The 20920-nt window shown below is 43.6% G+C and overlaps 1 protein-coding gene across 1 annotated transcript in view; it reads left to right on the top strand.

The window, feature by feature from the left end:
- LOC119437464 (serine/arginine repetitive matrix protein 2-like) overlaps nt 1-20920 on the top strand; it is a 118951-nt gene that overhangs the window by 79741 nt on the left and 18290 nt on the right. Inside the window, exons 12-15 of the mRNA XM_049660583.1 lie at nt 4890-5012; nt 15569-15695; nt 17078-17217; nt 19147-19288. Coding sequence (XP_049516540.1) covers nt 4890-5012; nt 15569-15695; nt 17078-17217; nt 19147-19288 — 532 coding nt within the window. The remainder of the gene's footprint in view (nt 1-4889; nt 5013-15568; nt 15696-17077; nt 17218-19146; nt 19289-20920) is intronic.

The following is a 20920-nucleotide window of genomic DNA, read 5'->3' as shown; positions in this document are numbered from 1 at the left end:
TTGGACATCGTCATCCAATCCAGTCCGATCCAGTTGCGCAGACGAGATCCAAACACATGCCCAGTGCTTGGTGGTGGGCACTGAAGAATATTTTTGCTGCTGGTTGCAGTGCGGCGTGTTTTATATACAGTAAAATCTCGTGGAGACACGAAGTGCCCATTGTTTGCAGTAATGAAAGCACGTCGCTATTCCCGCGTTGACTCAAGATCCTTGCTGTATCCGTGCACACTGTAAGGAGCGGAGCAGGTACGAATACTCCACGGGAAACTCGCTTGTACAGTACAGCAAGCAACCCGGCACTGACGGCGTGAACTTTGTAGGCAACACAATGCACAAAACTAGCAAGGGTTCGGTTCCATGCGGCAACAGGCACCGCGTTGCAATGAAAGGGCCGATTTTCGCTGCGCGCGCATGGACACGTGAACACACACAGACATTCGACTGTCGTTACAACGGACCTTAATAATTCGACAAAAAATGGCCGTTTTATCCGAAGTCTGTAAGATCCGAAATCGTAATAGTATTCGAAACTGGAGGCTACCGTCAAAATACCAAAAGGTTGTCAAACAGTCGCTGCATGTTTCAACTAGCACCGGAACGTCGTGTCACATTGTCAGAAAAAAACAAAAATGAAAGGGAACCACTCGCGAAGTGCATGTGTACTTTCCACGTTTGGCAGAAAAAGTTGCGTGCAGTGCACTGCTGGGGTGCGATCAAGGTCGTTGTTCGGAGCGCGCATTCAATTTCGCTGGGTGTGGCCTAGGTCAACCCGTGCAGGGCGACACTGAATGCGCACTCCCAACAACCATCTCCGATTGCACCGCTGCCCTCACCTACTCTGCTAATGTGAATTGCCGTATACACTCGCGTAATGAACACACTTTTTAAGCGAAGCTTCAAATGTTCACAAGTGTCGGCAGCGATGGTGGTGGTGGTGTCACGCTGAAAAGTGGGCCAATCCTGGTGATAGTGCAGAAAGGGTCCAAGCTCAATGGCACATACCAGGGACAAAAAAGAGAGAAAGAGAACGAAAAAAAGAGAAAGAAAGATAGAGAGAAATTGGTTATAATGACCACATTTCAGTGCAATATCGATTTTACAGCGAAGCTGTTAAGGGCTCACTCTTCAATGGTTGTGTCCAGCAATAGAAAAAAAACTCTCATTGGCCGTATGCTGTATTTGCGAGTGAAAGCGTGCGAGGGCGAGGGACGTGCCCTTTCACAGGGAGTGAACGCACAGTGGAGAGCAAACGCGACTTATGTGGGAGTGAAAGCGCGCATCCCTCGCGCACTTTCACGGGGAGCGAACGCACGGCGGAGAGCAAACGCGACTTCCCAGTGGAAGGGGAGCGGTGGGCGAGGAGGGCATTGAGGCACCCTAGACTGTGCGTGTGCGTTCCCGTTATCCCACTGCGGCGCATGCGCCCAGCCCTGCCAGCCTCTCCCCTACCAGTGTCGACAATGGCATTTAGCCGTTCTGTCACGTAGCCAGCGTTTTGAGAGCGGTTGTGTGCGGTCACACAAACAACGCGCACAACTGTTGTCGACAGGCAGAGGCGTTTTGCCCGCATTCACAGCGAACGCGTGCGGCATTCGTGACGTGTTTATGAAGAATGTGCGAACCTTTGCCATAGACCCTATGGCAGTGTACCGTAGCGATCATAAGGCCATGGTCCCTGTGGTCACTGAATAAATGAAAACCACCGGATCATATATATTTCTCATTCTTTAATAGCTCAAATAACCAATTACACCATCGCATCTTAATGGTCATAATTGGAAATACATAATTCCCACCATAGTACAGCTTCGCTGGTCTTCCATTTTCGCTTCAGCGGAAGGGCTGACAGCTTTTTTTTTACCCTCCCTATGAAAACTGCTTCCAGATATGACGAATGTGTTTTTAATCAACGTACTGCTACGACAAAGACTTTGAACATGGTTATGCTAAAAAGAGGGCAGACGCGAAGTGCCAAAGCACGGAAGCGCCACCAAACTGCTCCAGTCCAACTGCGACGATGATGCGACCTTCGAAATGAGTGAGTGACCACTTCACGCAGATTTTGGAAGCTGTGAAGAAGGTCACGTGTTTTCAAGGCATGCCTTCAGGGCGGAAGCACGCTGCATACAGCATAAACAGCATGACGCGGGGCATTGCTGGTGCAGGGTGCAATATCGGATGCCAAGACAGTGTCACTCTCGTTTTTGCATAGTTGTCCGTGCGGCATCATGTGCATTATGCCTATTTCAATAATTTGGAATGACCATCTACGTCTTTCTACCATGGAAACAACGGCCGCTCATGTGTTCCTGTCGACGCAGCCCTACGTGACCCTCCTCAATGAAAACGCTGCAGCATGCGCTTCCGCCATGCAATGTTGCAAAGCATCGGTGGTTACTACGCCGTTAGCAGGAAATCACAGTTCGGCGGCGCCTTGTTTACGCGTTGCTGATTGCTGATAACGATTTGCAGTTACGTTTTACCTTTTGGCCATGTTTCTTTTTTTTCCTCGCCCAAACCGACATAGATGACGTAATTTTACGGCTTTTGTGTGGCTGATGCGAAATTGTAATGCCGAGACACAATGTCCGAGACATTCGAAGAATGGTGGCATGCCACAGTAGTTTCCGGAGTTTACCCTTCCGGCTGACTAAAACGCTTTGCTCACGTGTGCAGAATGCAGTCATGTCTCGCTGGTATTACAATATATCATAAGCTCTTGAATAAAAAATGGACGCTGAACTTGCAGGTTCAAAATGACAGGTGATCGGAACCAGGCACCGTTTTTAAAGAGCTACACGACGCCGCATCACGTTCTTTTTGATGGGTGTTTCTAGTGGAAGTTTGTAGCTAGGTGCGGGAACACACTGGGAACAAAAATGATACTGAAAATCTGGTTTTCGGGCCATAGTGCTGCCGAAATGTAACTGCTGATGCCAGCTTCAGTGCGGTTAATTTTGGAGCATTTTTAAGGGTGAGTCCATTATAACGAACTACTGATGTAACGACCACTTTTCATTTTTAACTATAAAGTTCGTTATAAACAGGTTCGACTGTATCACGACCATTGCAAGGTGGCGATGGAACACATTCTTGTTTAGTTTGCTGTCCGTGGCTGTGCTCAGCTCTTAGTTTTCGATTTTCTTTTCCTAGCTTGCTTATGGCAATGACATGACACTTTCATTGCGAAAGCAACAAACAGAAGTGAATATAGCTGAAAAAAATTGGCATTGTTTACTCGGGCTGTGGGTCACCACAAAAGTTGCAAAGTCGTTTAATAAATGTTGAGGTTAAATGCAATTAATGGAGAGGTGGATCATGTAATATGGTTCATCAACACCAACAAAATGCTGCTCAACAGCGATGAAGCTGTAAATTAAGTTTTATACACAGTTGCCGACCGATTTTCCGGACCTCGCGGGATCCGATAAATTGTCCGAAAAACTCGGTTGACTAGAGCGTCACTGTTAACAGAGATTGCCATGAAGATCGAAGAAGCGAGCCCCATTACTTTGCACCACTTGGCTCTTGCGAAGGCACAGACGTGGCGCCCGTCACAAATATGAAGCCGCACAAACACACAAAGATGCGACATCTCCAAGGTGCCGAGGCACACACACTATGTGCAAAATAGCAACCGAAACTTGCAAAATGATTATGACAATAGCGCTGACTGAGAAAAGAAAGAAAAAAAAGTGCCGTTCCTTGGAGCATTTTGTCAGCTAAGGAAAAGGGGGTATGGCCTCCAAGATGGGAGAGTGGCGCGCACTCTATTTATGTATAGTGGGTGCCTCCCAATCTAATTTTTTTTAAATTATGGGGTGTTACGTCCCAAAACCACGATCTGATTATGAGGCACGCCGTAGTGGGAGACTCCCGAATAATTTAGACCACCTGGGGTTCCTTAATGTGCACCTAAATCAAAGTACACAGGTGTTTTTGCATTTCGCCCCCATCGAAATGCGGCCGCCGTGGCCGGGATTTGATCTCGAGACCTCGTGCTTAGCAAAGGCCAACACCATAGCCACTAAGCAACCACAGCAGTCTCAATCTTGGAGGCTATAGAGTGGGCCACTGGAAGCCAAGCCTGGCCAAGCTAACTGAAAATCCAACATGGCGGCTTCCAAGATCGGGTAGCGTGCCTTGCAAAGAGCGATTTAGTCCGGAAAATAGAACTTTGGGGCCTAATTTCGTCTGAAAAATTAGTTGGGAAAATGCATTAGCTCTATGGGAACGCTGACGGTGCATTTATGAAGTTCAGAATATCCAAGAAGTTCGAATTTTTGGTCTCTGAAAAATTTGTCAGCGACTAGTTTATATTTCTGTTTCCATTTTTGTCATGTCTGCCATTGTTACCAGTCTGTAACCACTGAATGCACTGTCTCTGAATGGCTGGTTGTAAGCCAAATCAGTCTCTTTTGTCATTGCTGAAAGGAGATTGACAGTTTGCCGGGTTTTACTCTTTACTGCTAAGAACAGGTCTCATAGTCTATTCATTATGCAGAAGGTGCCCAACTTTTGTGGCTTTCAGCTTCAGGGAATAGATCTCATAACCACCTTTGATCGCGACCGAAAACTTTAATCCATATCAGGTTTCATCGCGATCAGGGGGCCTGTGTGATGGCTCTGTGTGCGATTCAAAACTATGATGCTACTGAAAGTTTCTGCTCCGAAACCTTCAATAAAGTGCTGGGAATCTAACTAATGACCAAGCACTGTTTTAGATGTTATGAATTACTGATGGAAATATTTTTGCATGTGGATACTGAACCATGAGTTTAGAAAAATGTAAATGAAAAGCACATCTCATTCAAGTATGGTCATGGAGAGGCTGTTGTGCTGTGCTCCACACTGATGCATAGTTTTTGTCGGGTTGTTTGGTTCCCCAGGTTTGCGAATAACAGCAAGTTGCGATGTGCCCTGGAAGACTTCGAGCAGGCTTTGACTTTGAATCCAAACCATCCCAATGCCCGCAAGTACATGTCCGAGACCCTGTTTGCCCTCGGACACTAGTGAGTACAGGTTTTCTTACCCATTTTGAAGTATTTGTGTCCTTTGAAGTTATGTTTGGTTGTGATATTGGTTAGGTTCACCTCTCAATTGACTGCTGATACGCTGAAAAATATTCCCTTCACATTATCATAAATGGCACCTAACTATTTTTTAAGCCAAATGTGCCATGACATAGGTACTGTACTAATCAGCCTCAGTTGGTCTCATTCTTACCATAGTATTCTTAGCATATTTACTTAATTGTATTGGGCACCTGATTTTCATACCTCGAGAAATTATAAATGCAATGCCTTTTATTCTTCACGGTGAGAGTGATGGTGATTCATTCTCAGTTGGACATGAAGAATTTATTATATCCAGTCTATTGTGGAAATGGACATCACTCTTCATCGCAGTCAGAGGCCACCTTATGACTACCAACAGCTAAAAAAATGTCACCTTCAATGGAATTTGAGGTACGGTATTTCTCAAATGGCTTGTAGACCATGGCAGCTTGACATAGCAGGCAGAATGCTACAGCAGTTCCCACAGCTACATCAATGTGTGGATTGGATTGTACTGCAGAAATGTTTAATGCTAATGATGATAGCTTGTCACTATTGTAGTTTTGGTTTCAAACTCATATCTAATGTGCATGTCCTATTTGTACATTTTTCTGGGGAATAAAGTGTTTCAGAATTGATTAAACATGGTATGTTCATTGTTAGCTCAGCCTTTCCAAGGTTCCATCAGTAAAAATATAGTGTGAAAAATGAAATTCATGTGCAGCTAAAATTAGTCTGCATTACTTGGCAACACACCTTTCACTTTATAACAGATTTATTACTGTATGGTGACTATTTCTGAACATGCAGAATCTTAAGGGGGACACGTGTCTTAAAAAATGAAAATAGCGAAAAGAATAAATTTTTGGGTACTTGTTTCGGTATCTATAATGCCTAATCTAATTCGTATGAAAACGATTTGCCCAAAAACGCACCTCAAGTGTCTGAAAAAAAATATTTTGTCAGCGCGGACAGCAAGAAAGGAGCTCAAAATCGTGCACACATAGTGGAGTTCACGGAGCTTTCTCTCGTATTTCCCACCGCTGAGCACCGCCATCTTGGTATCGTTCGAAAGCTCAAAGTTCTGCCTTTTCCTTACATCCTCACTGACGATGGCCACATAAAAAAAGCGCAAATGTAAAACAATCGGGGACCGGTCTGACGAAGCTCGCGATGCACGTGGCCCTCCTATTGGCTCAGTACACCAGCACGCTGAGAGGTACCTTCCAATTGGCGGTTGCTATTGCAACTAGTGCCCTGACGCTTTACAATGGTGGAGTTGTTTAGGGCAGAGGTTCTCAAGCATATTCGTTCCAGGGAACCCTGCTAAGCTCTATGAAGCGCCAAGAAACCCCTCCCCCCTCATATGAATCGAATTAAAATGTCCTAATTAACCGAATGTCAAATTATTCAGGGTATCAAGAAAACAGTAAGTGAATGCTTACTACGTCAACAAGCTTTTATTTCCTCAATGAATCAGCAAATCTTGTTTCTATTTTGCACAAGAGCGTGTGGAAGCTGGAATTCTTGTCATCTCATGACTGATTAGAGCTAGCAGCAGCAAAGGCCTCCCGACATCCTTCGCAGCGCAGCGGCGGTGCGCATCTTCATCTGAGACACGATTTTCACTACCCAGCTAGCACAAAAGCGATAGAAATCTGCTTCCATACCGATTCGACAAGACGAAATGAGCATCTGAAAGGTACACAAAAAAATCCATGCAGTCCGTTTAGAAGGTGATAAATAGTCGTATATCGTTGCTAATGTCCGGCGGATATGACTATGTCAAAAAGTTCTAGAATCCTGCTTAAAGTAGGTTAGAAAAATCCTCTCTTGTAGGGGGATTTTGTAAGACCATTTTAAGCTTTTTAAAATATGGATTGAATCATTTGACAATGTGGATTTTGATAGCCATTTGCTCTTTTGTTTCCCTCCCCCCCCCCCTTTTCGTTCCTTACCCTCTTCCCTGTAACGTTTCGCCAGCCAGTGGTCGGCAGGTTTGCTCTTGTGCAATGCATGAAACACATACAGCAACAAGATTTTTATTATAAGAAGGACGACCACAAGACAAGAACAGTAGTGATGTGGAATTGTTGGCAGATATTGCATGTGAAGTTCACAGCCTACTAAAGTTAATCACAAATCCACGTGACCTGGTGGATATTGCATGCTGGTTGAACGCACAGTAAGCCAGACAATCAGCATAAACAGCCGTTTTTGATAAGGCACTTGCAAACCATCTGCAATTTACTGAACAGTATAAAATCAAAGTGCTCACCACTAAATCAAAATGCACAAATAGTTCACAACAAACAGTATGAAACGCTTCAAAAGCAAATTAAAATGCGTAAATATAGATTCCCTAAAGAAAGACTACATACATGTTGATTGTAGGAATAAGTTGACATTTTGAACACAATCACAATAATAATCTTGCATAGAACAGTTTGAAATTAGGTACTCATGTGTGCAAGAAAAGCCCCACAAACTAAATGTGGGCAAGAAGCAGCCATATACAAGCAATAAAACTAAATGTCACCAATAAGCAATGAACACATCAATAAGTTATGCAAAATAATAAATTGCACTATAAGTCTCGTGTGAAAAACATCAGAAGTCGCTTTCACTTTAGTGGGGAAACACAAGTGGAAACTTGTACAACATTGGACGAGTAATTACACGGAAATAACTCGGAACAGAATTGGACCTAGCTGCAGACCGCACGAAGTTGAGACAGGCGAACCTCGTCTCTTCGATAGCACTGTTCAATTCCCTTACAAAGACGCACCAACTACACCAGTTCAGCACATTGCTGAAACAATAACTGCAACAATTAAAGCTTATTTACAACTAAAAACAGAATTGCATGTTCTACAACAAAAAGGCTAGGCATGACAAGTGAACTTCCCTGATCGTGCAGTTTAAAAAAATGATATTATGTTAACAGTTTTCATTGTTTCTAGATGCACCTTCACCAAAAAGAAAAAAAAAAGTCTAGTACTCGTGCCTTCACTAGTCCTGAGAGGTGTCCAGGCTCACAAATGGTCAACACCATTCACTGCAATTAACACACGACAGTTTTCTCAGCTTTAAGCCCGGGATACAGGGAGCGAACTTTCTCGACGAACTTCACGCGTCAAGTAACGACGCGGCGACACGACGCAGGATGTTCGCTGTGGCGCGATACATCCGGTGAACGCTGCCGCGCGTTGGCCGCCGTGTTGGCGGTGGTCCCGGCCGCCCGCTTCGAACTGAATTTGGCGTTGTCCTTGTAGAATTCACTTCGTTGGTAGCAAATGACTGCGTAAACGGCTTTCGCTTAGTCTCAGGGCGCTTCGACGACAGAGTATTATGGATAACCTTGAGTAGTTTTCGAGATCGCTTCTTGTTTCGAACGGCTCAAGCCTAACGAAAGAAATATCCGATGCCAGCGCCATCTATCGGGGAAGTCGGGAGATATGCATGATGACAGCATGCAGCCTCTGAGATCAGAAGATTTCTGTTGAAGGTTGTTCTAGAGAGCTTGCACTGCTTGTCTGTTTCCCCGCAGATCAGCGGATATGGGGTGTACAAATACAATGCGATTCCCGAGAGATCATACTGGGAACTATTCAATCGGTGCAGAGACATGCAGACACGGCAACGCCAACGCGATTGCAGATGACACGAAAAGGCGCGCGCGCGCGAAACACCAGCATGCATTGCGACCAGAACTAGTGCCTCCCGATTGGCTGTCGTCCACCGCTGCGCGCTAGACGCTTCCGGCGGCGGCGTTCGCCCGACGAAAAATGTCTGGACAGGCAGATCGGCTGCGGACGGCAAATTTCTTGACGCCGGCCGTCGGACGTTCGCCGCCCGACGAAGTTCGTCGCTCAGACGCCGGTTATTCGCTCCATGTACTCCGGCCTTTACAGTGGTCCTCAGTCTCATTTTTTTAATGTGGAAGCACACTTAGAAAAAGCCGACAATGTTAGTTTTTTCAGTCACTTGAGACACGGTACACAGAAGTTGAAGCTCTGCTCACTTGAGTTTCATGCACTGTAGTCTTCGGTGAATGCAGATGATGACTTGAACATCAAATGAACAAAAAATACACCACCACCCCCTTCCTCGCACAAGCAGATCTAGGTGCACACAGTGGTAGTCAAAGAGTATGCAAAGCAAATAAGTCTTGACTTCCAATGTTCTCCAAGCGTTTTCTCAGGTATGATGCGTCTGCCTCTCCACGATGCCTAACATATTCCCTCCTCTCTCCATTTCAAATTTCACCTTGGCTTTTTGGCGTACTGAAGGCACTAAAATTCTTGTGGGCTCCTTGTTTATGAAAACAGGCTGCTGGGCTAGCTCCTTCAGCAGGTCCCCTTAATATAAAAACAGTAGGCATGTGGAAAGTGCATGTTAATTGTAGCAAACTTCTCTTACTGAACGTTTTGGTTTTTCAATATGACTTGGCAATAAACACTGCAATAATATACTAGTTCCAGTGTGCAATTTTCATGCATTACACTTTTATTAACCTGGTTCTAACATTGACAGGTCACAAGTGAAATTCTGTACTTTGTTTTCCTTGAAGAGATATTTTAAATCTTACTGAAGGTGTTACATGTACAAATCACCAACCAGTGGAAGTGTCACTTATTTTGCAAGTTTTCAGGAGGCTGTTGTCATGAGTAGTAGGTGATTGGTAGATGACAGCAGCTTGCTCAAAAGTTGCATAGTTACCACTTAGCAGTCAAAGAAAGGAATACAGAATGTATTTCAGGTAAACAGGCAATTCATAGGCGTGTAACATTTTAATGTTACTATAACTGCCTGAAACAGCTTTGTTGCAAATAGTTGTGATTCCTCAGGATTGCACTCGTCTGCTGTCATTTTTTAAGGAATCGCAAAATATTTGTTCAGTCTGAAATATGCAATGTCTTTCTTGAATTGCACCATGGATTAGGTAAATGCAGCACTGCAAAGGCCCAGCTGCACTGACATAGCATTGTTACACCACCCCAATTTTATTTCCTATGGGAAATTGAAAGCTCTAGTCACTACGCAGACGTCATTGCTAATTCAGAAATGGTGAAGGCTTGAGCATATACCTGCACCACCAGTCCATCTATAAACATATTGAGCACTTGGCAATGTCAAGAAATGCTGCATATTTCAGACTGGGCAAATATTTTGCCATTCCAAAAAAATAACAGTCGACAAGTGCAACCTTGAGGAATCGCAACCATTTGCAGCAAAGCTGTTTCAAGCAGTTACAGTAACATTAAAGTGTTAGACACCTATGAGTTGCCTGTTTGAAACCCTGCCCGCAATAACACTTTCAAGCACTTGTTAACAAATTACATCATCTTACTATTAAAGCTTGTAGCAAGAAATAGGGTTTTATAGAATTTTAAAAAACTACAATGGTGTAACGAACTTTTAAAGATTCACTACTGCACATGAATGTGCGGTACTAATCTAGGGAAAAAATTGCAAGAGATAAATGAGCCATCTAATGCAGAGTCTTGACATACTGGTAGTTGACAAACAAGGAAACTGCTTTGAGCTGCACAGAATTTCTAGCATGCACTGTTGCTGAAATTACTTGGCTGGATGAAAAAAGAGTATTTCAGGCTATAAGTTATAAACATGTTAAATTAAACAGACCCAGTGCTAATTTTTTTCAAATGTCTATATGATCCAATACTCTAATTTCACATTGTGAGATTCATTACTTATGTCACATGTGCCCACGCTTGAAATTTCATAAAACAGTAATAATATGAAATAGCTGCTACCTGGAATTTTAGCACTCCGGAGTTTCATTTTGATGGCTGTTTGGGTGGCGGCGTTTCCCTCTGGCCATTTCCACAACTGTAGAGTGCACAGAATCTGTGTCCTTACTCTCACGCGCCTTCTCCCTTGCATGCAGGTATGTGCCTGCATAGTAAGTTACAAAAAAACATTTAATTGTTATACTGATAAACTTGGAGTGTCTATGTGCCTAATGTATTAGTAGTGGCTATTACAACTCTAAATTGGAATGTTTCTTTTTTCAGCAGAATATTGTCTCTACCCAGGCGCACAATAAAATACCACTGCAACATCAAATTTTGTTGCTGAATTATTGACAGCAAAATTTAAATTACGCAATAAAAGATGCTGTAAATAGCTGCAATACCTGCTTATGTTACCAAAGAAAATAAAAAGTACAAGTCGCAAAACAAAGCAACAGTACACTATATATTATGAGGGTATGGCTTTCAGCTATAATTTAATTATAGAGTACTTCAGTGCCATTACTGACTGAGCATGTCACCTTCCTTGGGCCCATTTTACTTCCTCACATTTGCTAAAATATCATGTTATTTGCTGTTACTGATTTAGCAAATGTTTAATTTTTATCAACTGATTATACTGTCTGTGTTGGAATTAACGAGGCAAGTAGTCTTTCAACTTATGACTGCGAATACAGAAAACTTATAAAATACTTGATGCAATCAAGATGTATAAAAACCTCCTTATAAATGACATTTACTTGTGACGGGACTGCGTCAACCTCATTACTGGCCACAAAACGGACTGTGGTGAAGCATAAAGAATGAAATTCAGAGAAGGTTGTAGCTAGAAAATTGGCTACACCATAGACTTCTGCAATATATTTTGCAGTAATGTTACCTATGCTTAAACATGACACAGTTGTACCATCCCTAACCCTAACAGGTCTAAGAGAAGGCATTATAAAGCTTTATGCTCTTGATCTGCAGATAAACACTATTCAAAAGTGAATTTTCATTCTACTCGTATCGAAATATGCCCCTATTGCCAAGCTCGAGTACTATAACCTCATGCTCTGCATCATAATATCAGACATCAAGCCTCAACATGTGTGCACAGCATTGCTAGAATTGAGTGGACATTAATAATCGTTTCTTTCACTATGTTGTCACTTACCATGTTTAGTGAAGGCACGCCCCTGGATATAGCACAGGTTCTCATACTTGAGTGGAACGTTTGGGAGTATCGAGAGCCCTTGCGCAAAAAATAAAGATTAGTAGTATTAGGTAGGCCTAATTTATTTGTTAATATTAGAAGAGAACCACTGCAGGTCATAAGTGATGTCACATCACCCGGTTATGTTGCTCTGTTATTATTAATTGCAGTAAAACAGTTCTGTCATTTACTAACAGACGTCACTCGTTCATTTCTTGTTTTTCTTTCAATGTCATTAAACCAGCACGAGTGTTTCAATATAAGTATTTGAAGTTATTTCTGAAAAAATTATTCTCAGTCTAACCACACTGTACATGTAAAGAAGAAAACACTTTAAAAACTAGATTTCTTGCGCCGCACTTTTAACTAAATCCCCACATCATACTAAGCTGTTCTTCCATTACAAATTAAATTTCCATGTTCTTGAATACACCTCCATCGTTTGGTACCCTTACAAACAGTGTGAAATAAGTTTACTTGAATCATGGCAAGAAAATCCATTCGCTTCATCTGCCATAATTAGTGTCACAGCCACTGAACCTCGAAACACTCCTGCTGCATTATCATAGTGAATCTCTACAGTTTCTGCACTTCAATGCTGTCTCAGGCTCTTGCGACTGTAATCATATTACACTTGCTAAAGAAAATTCTACTCATAATTTCCATGCTTAGAAGATACCGATTTTTGCTCATAAAACGTTCAAGTACCTTTTTTCCATGTCCAATACAACACCGGAATTATCCTGTACTAATCAATCCTTGTGAAATAATGAGTTATTAGGCGCCGTAAAAGAGTACTTTTTGACTATGTAGACTGCTTTACTTGTATTTTTTTCTTCTATTGTTCATGTTAACTTGCCTGTATGCTAATTAATTGTTCCCAGTCTTGCTATAGCTGTATAAAAGGACTGCAGTATACGCCAATAAACTACATAATTGACATGTGCGTCATTTCTGGTTCGTTCAGCAAACGTGTCTGCCATTGCTAGGTACCTGCCTGCTAGCACTGCTACAGTGAGCTGTCCGATGCTGCATTGTTGATCTGATGGTACTGGTCATGTTGCGACCATGCCAACCGGTGCAATTGTCGGTTGCCGCACAGAGTTACGCTGCGAAAAAAGCAATTACGCGCAACCAGGTTTTCACCATTTATCAAAAGTGATAATGCACGCACACAGACTCCTATCGGACAAAGGTCAGTGTCTGTGGCGAGCCCTAAAAACAGGATAAATCAAAATCATTTCCAGAACATGGATGCCTCCTTTCCGGAGGGGGAAATGGATTCATGATAGGGAGCAACGCAAGGATTAGACAAAAAAAGTTAGGTAGCAATTTATTGGCAAATGCGAGAAAATTGCATACACATACACGCACACTTTTTTCCACTTTGGCACTAGTATTGCTAGCGCATTAAAATAAAAAGCCAAGATGACATATTGTTTGTCATTTCGTTTTCCTTTCCCTGGGCCCATGCACTGCCTCTGGTCATCTCGTCTAAACATATTAAGATGTTAGGCCAAAGCTCATTTGGATCAACTGGCTCGTGTCCAGCAGCTGCACTTATTGCCCTAACTTTCTAACATGGGTAGCCCAAACACACAGTAAGCACGGAAGATAGCCGCATGCTTGGGCTGCTTGTGTTTCACGAAAGAAGATATGCCCTTCACTGTGAGGGAGTACTTGCCAACTAGGAAACCAAAACTCACGGAAAGCAGTGAAGACCTAATTTGTGATTCACCAGCATTTGTTTCACACACACACACACACACACAGAGAGAGAAAAACCGTGCACACAAGGATGAACTTGTGTGAGAAGCAGGTCGTCTGTTAACGGAGCAATTCAAAGCATAATGACATGAGAAAGCTTTCACTGCCACATGGGAAGTAACTTGCCTTCATTGATTTTGCCAAGTACAGGCTCATGATGATGCCGTCAATAAGATATTCCAGCAGGCGCTTCTAACTACAGCGATCTGTAGACCTTAATTAGTTTCTTGCAGAGTGACGTAGATCGCAGGCACCCTCAGGTAATTATAATCTTATCCACGTTCGCGGTGGTTGGCAGCACCTAGGTGGCTGAAGTCACAACAGCATGGACGCATTTTGTGCGGGGTTTTCTTTATAGTTAAAAGTATAGCGATGGGCAGCATGCCTTCTACAAATGATCATGCACAAGAACGTCGATGGAAGAATCCCGAGGCTGTGCAAAGATTGTAGCACGCTCATCATTCCGCGCTGAACATGAATGCGCAAAAGAGGGAAAACAGGGAAAAACTAATACTCACACATTATACTGTCGTATAAATCGAATTCACGCTTTTTTTTTGAGAGCCCGCGTTGGCCTCATAAGCCCATCCATGTACGAATGGCACAGTTTGGGGCTTCAAATTCTTGCCCATGCACAGATCCTACAAATATAAGCGTGCGGCGCGCAGGCGGCGAAGCGAACGGCAAACCAACAGCGCGATATAAATGAGGTAGCTAATAATGGCGGACGGTCAGCACAGACGACAGAAGTGCGCCGTTCATTCTTCTCATCGAGTTTGTTAACTTTGAGATGTGTAACATGCGGGAAATGATGCATAAATAATGCACATGGATGAAAGGGCTACACGTTTATAAATAACAGCAAAGGTGTTCAGAGAAACAACATAGCTTTAACCTTTCAATGCCTGCAACATGTAATTCTAAGGATCACCAAGCGATGGAATGTTACAAAAGTAGATTTGTAGATTCCGAAACCTCAAAACTCAAGCAATAAAAGGAATGTATGCAGATGTAAACGTGCCTCTTAAACAATACATTCCAATCAAAATAATGGCGCCTTCATTCCGGAACTTGCCGCCTAAAACTCCCACCTAAAAAGCACTGCAAGTAATGTAAGTAGTGGCACAACGTGCAATTTATTGCCCCAATTAATTGGCTTGTGTGCTACTAGGCTAGTGTTAATTGCTTCCCCTGTATCTTTACCATTTATTTGTAACTACCATTGTGCTTTCGTCACTCACTGGTAGCATTCCAGCTATGGTATGCAGTTTGTACTGCTGGCATATAATACTTCATTGGATGTAATAGTTATGCTTGATAAACTTAACACAGTTCTCGCTTAATTCACTTCAGAAGTTTTCTTTGAATTTGTCCATTCCCTGTTTCAAAATGTTGCAATTCTACCAAGCAGAAAAGGTTTATGTGTGGCCCCTCCACTCTTAGTGGCTATGGCATTTTGCTGCCAAACTTGAGGTCGCACTTTGGCTTCGCTGCTGCCGCTGCAACATTCTGATGGAGGTGGAATGTAAAAATAGTGATCCACCTGTGTGCTGAGCATTAGGTGCACATTATTTGTGATCCAAAATTAGATATAGGGTGCCCCCTCTCCAATACTTGTCACAGCCTGTGCGTAGTTTTACATGAGTTGTTAAACATGAGTCAGTCAAACAATCAGTCAATCAAAAAATGGTAAGCTTTGGCAGATTGGGTATGTGGGGAGACCCACTGCTGCTGCATGCTTGCTAAAGACGGACTCCTGGTGTGTGCAGCTACGAGGCGAGGGCTGACTTGGAAGGAGCAGTCAAGACATACAAGAAGGCATTGAAAGTGAACCTGAGCAACACAGGTGCCAGGCAAGCCCTCAGCGCCATGGAAGTCAAGGAACGCAAGGAGGCTGTACGTATTCACATTCTCTCAAGGTCATCAACAATGTCTACAGCAGGAAACTTGCTCACACTTGCATTAGACTGCCGATTAAGATTTAGACGGACACTAAAGAGAACTGCTAAACCAGTATAGACTACAGTCAATCCTGGATATATCGAACTCAGTTATATCACATTATTGTCTGTATTAACAGTTGTAAAATTCCCTTGTAAATCCCATGCTGAAGTATAGTGATGTACTATGCGTGCATTGAACTCCCATTCACCGCCACATTCTACATATTGTTTGCTGCACCATGCTGCGTCCCTGCAAGTGCACTCCTCCTAACAGAGATGCGAACACTTGCGTTGTCAGAAATATTTAATGCAAATAAATTTGAAACGGCACTGTTTTGGCAGATATTGTCAAACTGAGGTTGAATCCGATGGGCAGGGTGCTCTGTTTTGCTTGCTGGGCATATATGAATGGCTTGTGCAAACTGCAGTCGTTCATTATCAGCAAGAGCAGATCGCCATTGTGCTTCAAGAACACAAAAGGCCTCCTGGTTTGTTATGCATTCCACAAAAAAGTGTGGATAACATCTGATGTTTAGTCTCGGTGGCTCTGGGCATGGGAGGCTGAACTGAGATGCTGGGCCGCTGGATTTGTCTTCTTGTAGATAAAGGCTTTCCGCACACACCATTTAAGGATTCTGCGAGCTGCCAAAAATGAATCTGACCCCAACCTCTACTTGGACGGATCTTTCTATTGCAGTTTAAAATTAACAAAACCACTGCACGCCACCTCCGCATTTCACAGAAAGTGTGGTCAATATGGCGTATTGTAATGACCACGCGACCGGCACGTTCACGCACTATTGACAGTACGAGTGAGCATATGGCAGCACAGCGCGTATCTGTAGTGGCTAGTTTGCTTCTACGGTGTGTGCATTTCTACCTTATCTTGAATAAAAATGCACTACAAGCATGTCGATGCGCGTGCAGTGCACCATGGTCGCGTGTCCAGGCAACGCGAGCTTTTAGGCTTAGTGTTGCGGAGACCATTCTGCGTGACCGATTTGCAATGTTCATGTGAAAAAAGTTTCGTAAACTTTTGTGCGTTCAAGGTGGCCTTGGAGAAGCAAATCGGTATGTTCCCGCTTATCACTGTCTCTGGAAATTGCCCCAGACGTACGGAGATCTCAGATAAGTGTCAGGTAGGCATATTTTATATTTTGAATTATTCATATATCGAACTTTATTGCAATCCTTTTTGAGTTCGCTAGATCTCTGATCTACTGTATTAGCATTTAGTATGTGCATTTTGCTGTAGGCAAGGCTGAGTGGATTGAGTACTGCAGCCTTCAGACTGCACTACAGTGTTTAGAAATGGCATGCTCCTTGTCTGCACAGGAGCTTTTAGTGCCCCAAGACACCCGGTCACTGTCAAGCCAGGCGTCGCTGCTTGCTGAACTTCAAGGGGAGATTAGTAAGCCCACAAAGGACACTCGGGAGAAGCTGCACCTTCTGCTCAAGGATGAAGTGGAGAAAAAGTGAGTGCTCTTTCAACTACTATGCTATGCTGCAGAAATGCATAGCAATAATACTTTCTGGTGTACTAGTTGGTTCATATTTGAATTAATAATGTACTGCGTAATATGCACCAGGAAAGAAAAAGAGGACAGGACTCTGTGCTCTGTCCTGTCCTCTCTTACTTTTCTTGTACATCTTGCACAGCACGTTAATTATTTCTGCGTAGCAAGCGTTAGCCATACTGCACCAAACGGTTACAAAAGGAGACCAAAAGACAACCTGCAAAAAGACCCAATTTTTTTAAATGTGCAAATGATCCTGTTGATCGTAAAAAGCGAAACCAAGTGAAAACTTTCTAAAAGTAAAATTTATCAGAAAAAGAAAATTTTACACTGCACATTTTGGCTTTCATATACAAGTTTTGGCTCAACACACTGTATCGCAATATAATTCTCAGATAAACTGAGCTCTCCAAATCGCTATGCTTTCCATTCTGTTCAACATGACTCGAAGCGTTCACTCATTCCACAGGAGATGTTGTTTTGAAATGGATGGCTGACCACACAACAAAGCAAAAATATGCTTGCAACCTTACTTTTCAGCAGCTTTCTTGTGCCAACTGGTGTAGTTTAGAATTAGCACATAGTAAAACCTCGTTAATTTGGATTTCATGGGACCGCAAGAAATGTCCAAATTAACCGAATGACGAATTATCAGGATATCCAGAAAACTAGCAAATACTTTCTATGTCAACATGTCAACACTCTTTTATTTAGTGAACGAATGAGCAAATCCTATTGCTATTTTGCACAAAAGCAGAGTGGAAGCTGAAGTTATCTTGTGACCCATTGGCTTTCGCAGTGGCGATCGAGGCCTCGTGACTTCCTTCGCAGCACGGCCGTGGTGCGCGCCTTTATTTGCGACACGCTTTGCACTACCACGCGCACATCCCGATCATGTTTTCCCCAGTGAGCTTATCGCCAACAGATCGGCCGTCCATCTTGATGTAACCGGTGCTCTTGATCCTCGACAGCTTTGCACAGAGTCAAAACGAAACAACTGTTTGCCACTATCGATGCGATTATGAACGGCGACTTAGTGGTGCTCAAGGCACGCGGCCGACGCACGCACTGATTCAGAACAAAACTACCGTTCGCTGCAACAACTGCAGACAAAAACTGTGGTCCCTATTGATTCGATCATGGATGGCTACCATGCAGTTTTTTAGGCACGCGGCCAATGCGCATACCGAGTCAAAACGAAACTGCTGTTTGCCGCAATCGCTGCGGAAGAAACCGCGGCCCCTGTCGACGCGATCATGAATGACGACTATGCAATTATGAAAGCCCGCGGCCAATGCAATGTTATGCACGGCGGTAAATGCAAGAATAAAGGCTTTAAAATCACAGATAGGCATGAGGCATTCCGGCGATTTCCGATGACTATGGCAATCCAGACTCCGCTGCTTCATTACAAAAATGCTAGCACTGTTCTTGCACTTTTGCTGCGCACATTTGCGGCGTTCCTCGCTCACCGAGCTCCGAAAGTTGTCCGAATTAACCGATGTGCGGCCAAATACCTCCGAAAGAGTGAGTGCATTGAATAATGCATATGCCGGCCAGATCCAGAGGACAAGTGCGAATTATCCGATTTTCCGAATAAACGAGGGTCGAATAAGCGAGGTTTTACTGCAGTAATGGAGGAGCTGAAATCATTCTCAGGGCTGCAGGAAAAATACAACAGTGCCGGAGGAGTTTTGTTCATAATTTGTTTTCTACAAGTACTTGCTTGATGAGCTCAGCTCATCTTTCATATAGAAGACGAGCTCTGAATGTCTTGAAAGTACCATTCTGGTGCACCTCCTTTTTTTCTGGCTGCTTCTGTGTTCAAAAAGTGTTAATTTTATGGAAATGCTTCCATTTTAGGCATAAGTCTATTTTCTCATGCAGGCACAAGAAACGGCGCCGCCATCGTAGTTCCTCTTCATCGTCCTGGTCATCAACTTCCTCATCAGGACGTTCCTCATCCAGCGGTTACAAACGTCACAGTTGCAGGCACCACCGCTCAAGAAGATCTCGCAAGGACCGCAAGGTTTGTGTTGGGGCTCTTCTTCTTGTGTACAACCTGTGTACTGGTCTTGCTCGAGATCATCTTGTAACATTGTGTTGAGATCGTTTTGTATCCCATTTCCAAGCTCTGGTCATTGATTTTATTTTACTTGGCTTTTCCCTATTATTTACCTTTACCCTTAGGTTGACCTCGTGTCCCACTTGCTTCCAGCCTAAATACTTGTTGTGTTCATGCCAATGCAGTTCTGATGGTGGCCATACAGTCGAAACCCGCACTAACGAAATCTCTGGGGAAAGCAAAAAATTGCGCTTTTGCAGGAATTTCGTTAGCGCGAAAATGAGGCAGAAAGGATGCAATGGGCTTGGAAAAAAAGATTTTATTTCCAATAGTCAGTCAGCTTAATTTGCCGAGCCTTCCAGCAATTTTACTGCTCTTGATTCGCACTGCAAAAAGTGGTCAATTGCCACAACGTCATCGTGCTCACTTCACTGAAAAACGAACGAATTACGTCGAAGGCATCGATTGCGATAGCAAATTAGTCGATGGCTATACAAAGTAAGGATAGTAGTTTTGTCGCCCGTGTAAACTTGTAAACATTTGCTTAATAACTATATTAACAAGCATGGTCTCAGCGCCTACAGGCAAACATGAACACATCACACTCAATGAGCATGGGCACGCGCTATCAAACGCTGGCGTGGGGAAGCGCCACTCCAACAGTGAGCAAAGTGACCTTCGTGCTGTTGTCTATCACTTCAACACAAACTGAGCGCCGAGAACACACAGCACGCACAAAGCTATGAGCCGCCGACGCACCTACACTGCCTAGACTCTGCCCCCAACACGCAGATCGCTTTCAAGATACGGATTGCACTGTTGCGCAGTTGATTCAAGAGCGGCCACAGTACAACGCCACCCCATAGAGAAAGGAATTCAACAAGAGGAGACACTCCCACAAAGCCCAGCGGCCAAATTTACTGCAGCGCGCCAAGCGGTCAGCTTCAATCACTGGCGTTTTCGGTTTTGGGCGCGTGCATTTTAAACGCTAGCTGGCGCGCCGGCTGCGCCCCCCCTTTTTTTTGTTTGCTCGACTGCGCCCAGTCTTCGTGCGGCATCAGTTTATTATTTAGTAAAAATGATTGCGAACAATCTTGTCAAGTCCCATTGAATCTGTGCAACGTGCAGTTTCACAAAGTAGATGTGAGACCCCTTGTGAAATGAGGAAATATTTATTTTGCTCTATATCAGGGGTTCTCAAGCATGTTCGTTCCAGGGAACCCTGCTAAGCTCCATGAAGCGCCAAGGAACCCCCTCCCCCCCGAAATAACCGAATTAAAATGTCCTAATTAACCGAATGTCGAATTATTGAGGGTATCAAGAAAACAATAAACAGATGTTTAACTACGTCAACACGCAAATATAACAGCAAATCCTGTTTATATTTGCACAAGACCAGTGCGGAAGCTGCAACTCTCATCTCATGACTGATTAGCGCTAGCAGCGGCGAAGGCCTCGCGCGCATACATCCCGTTTATTTTTTCGCCAGTCAACTGCTCGCCAACAAATTGTCCGTCCATCGGGATGTAGCCGGGGCTCTTAATCTTCGACAGCTTTGCACTGAGTCAAAGCAAAACTACAGCTTGCCGCAACCGC

Source organism: Dermacentor silvarum, chromosome 1 (assembly GCF_013339745.2).
Source record: "Dermacentor silvarum isolate Dsil-2018 chromosome 1, BIME_Dsil_1.4, whole genome shotgun sequence".
Lineage (NCBI taxonomy): Eukaryota > Metazoa > Arthropoda > Arachnida > Ixodida > Ixodidae > Dermacentor > Dermacentor silvarum.
The sequence above is the reverse complement of the archived record's forward strand: the minus strand, read 5'-3'. Positions and strand labels throughout refer to the sequence as shown.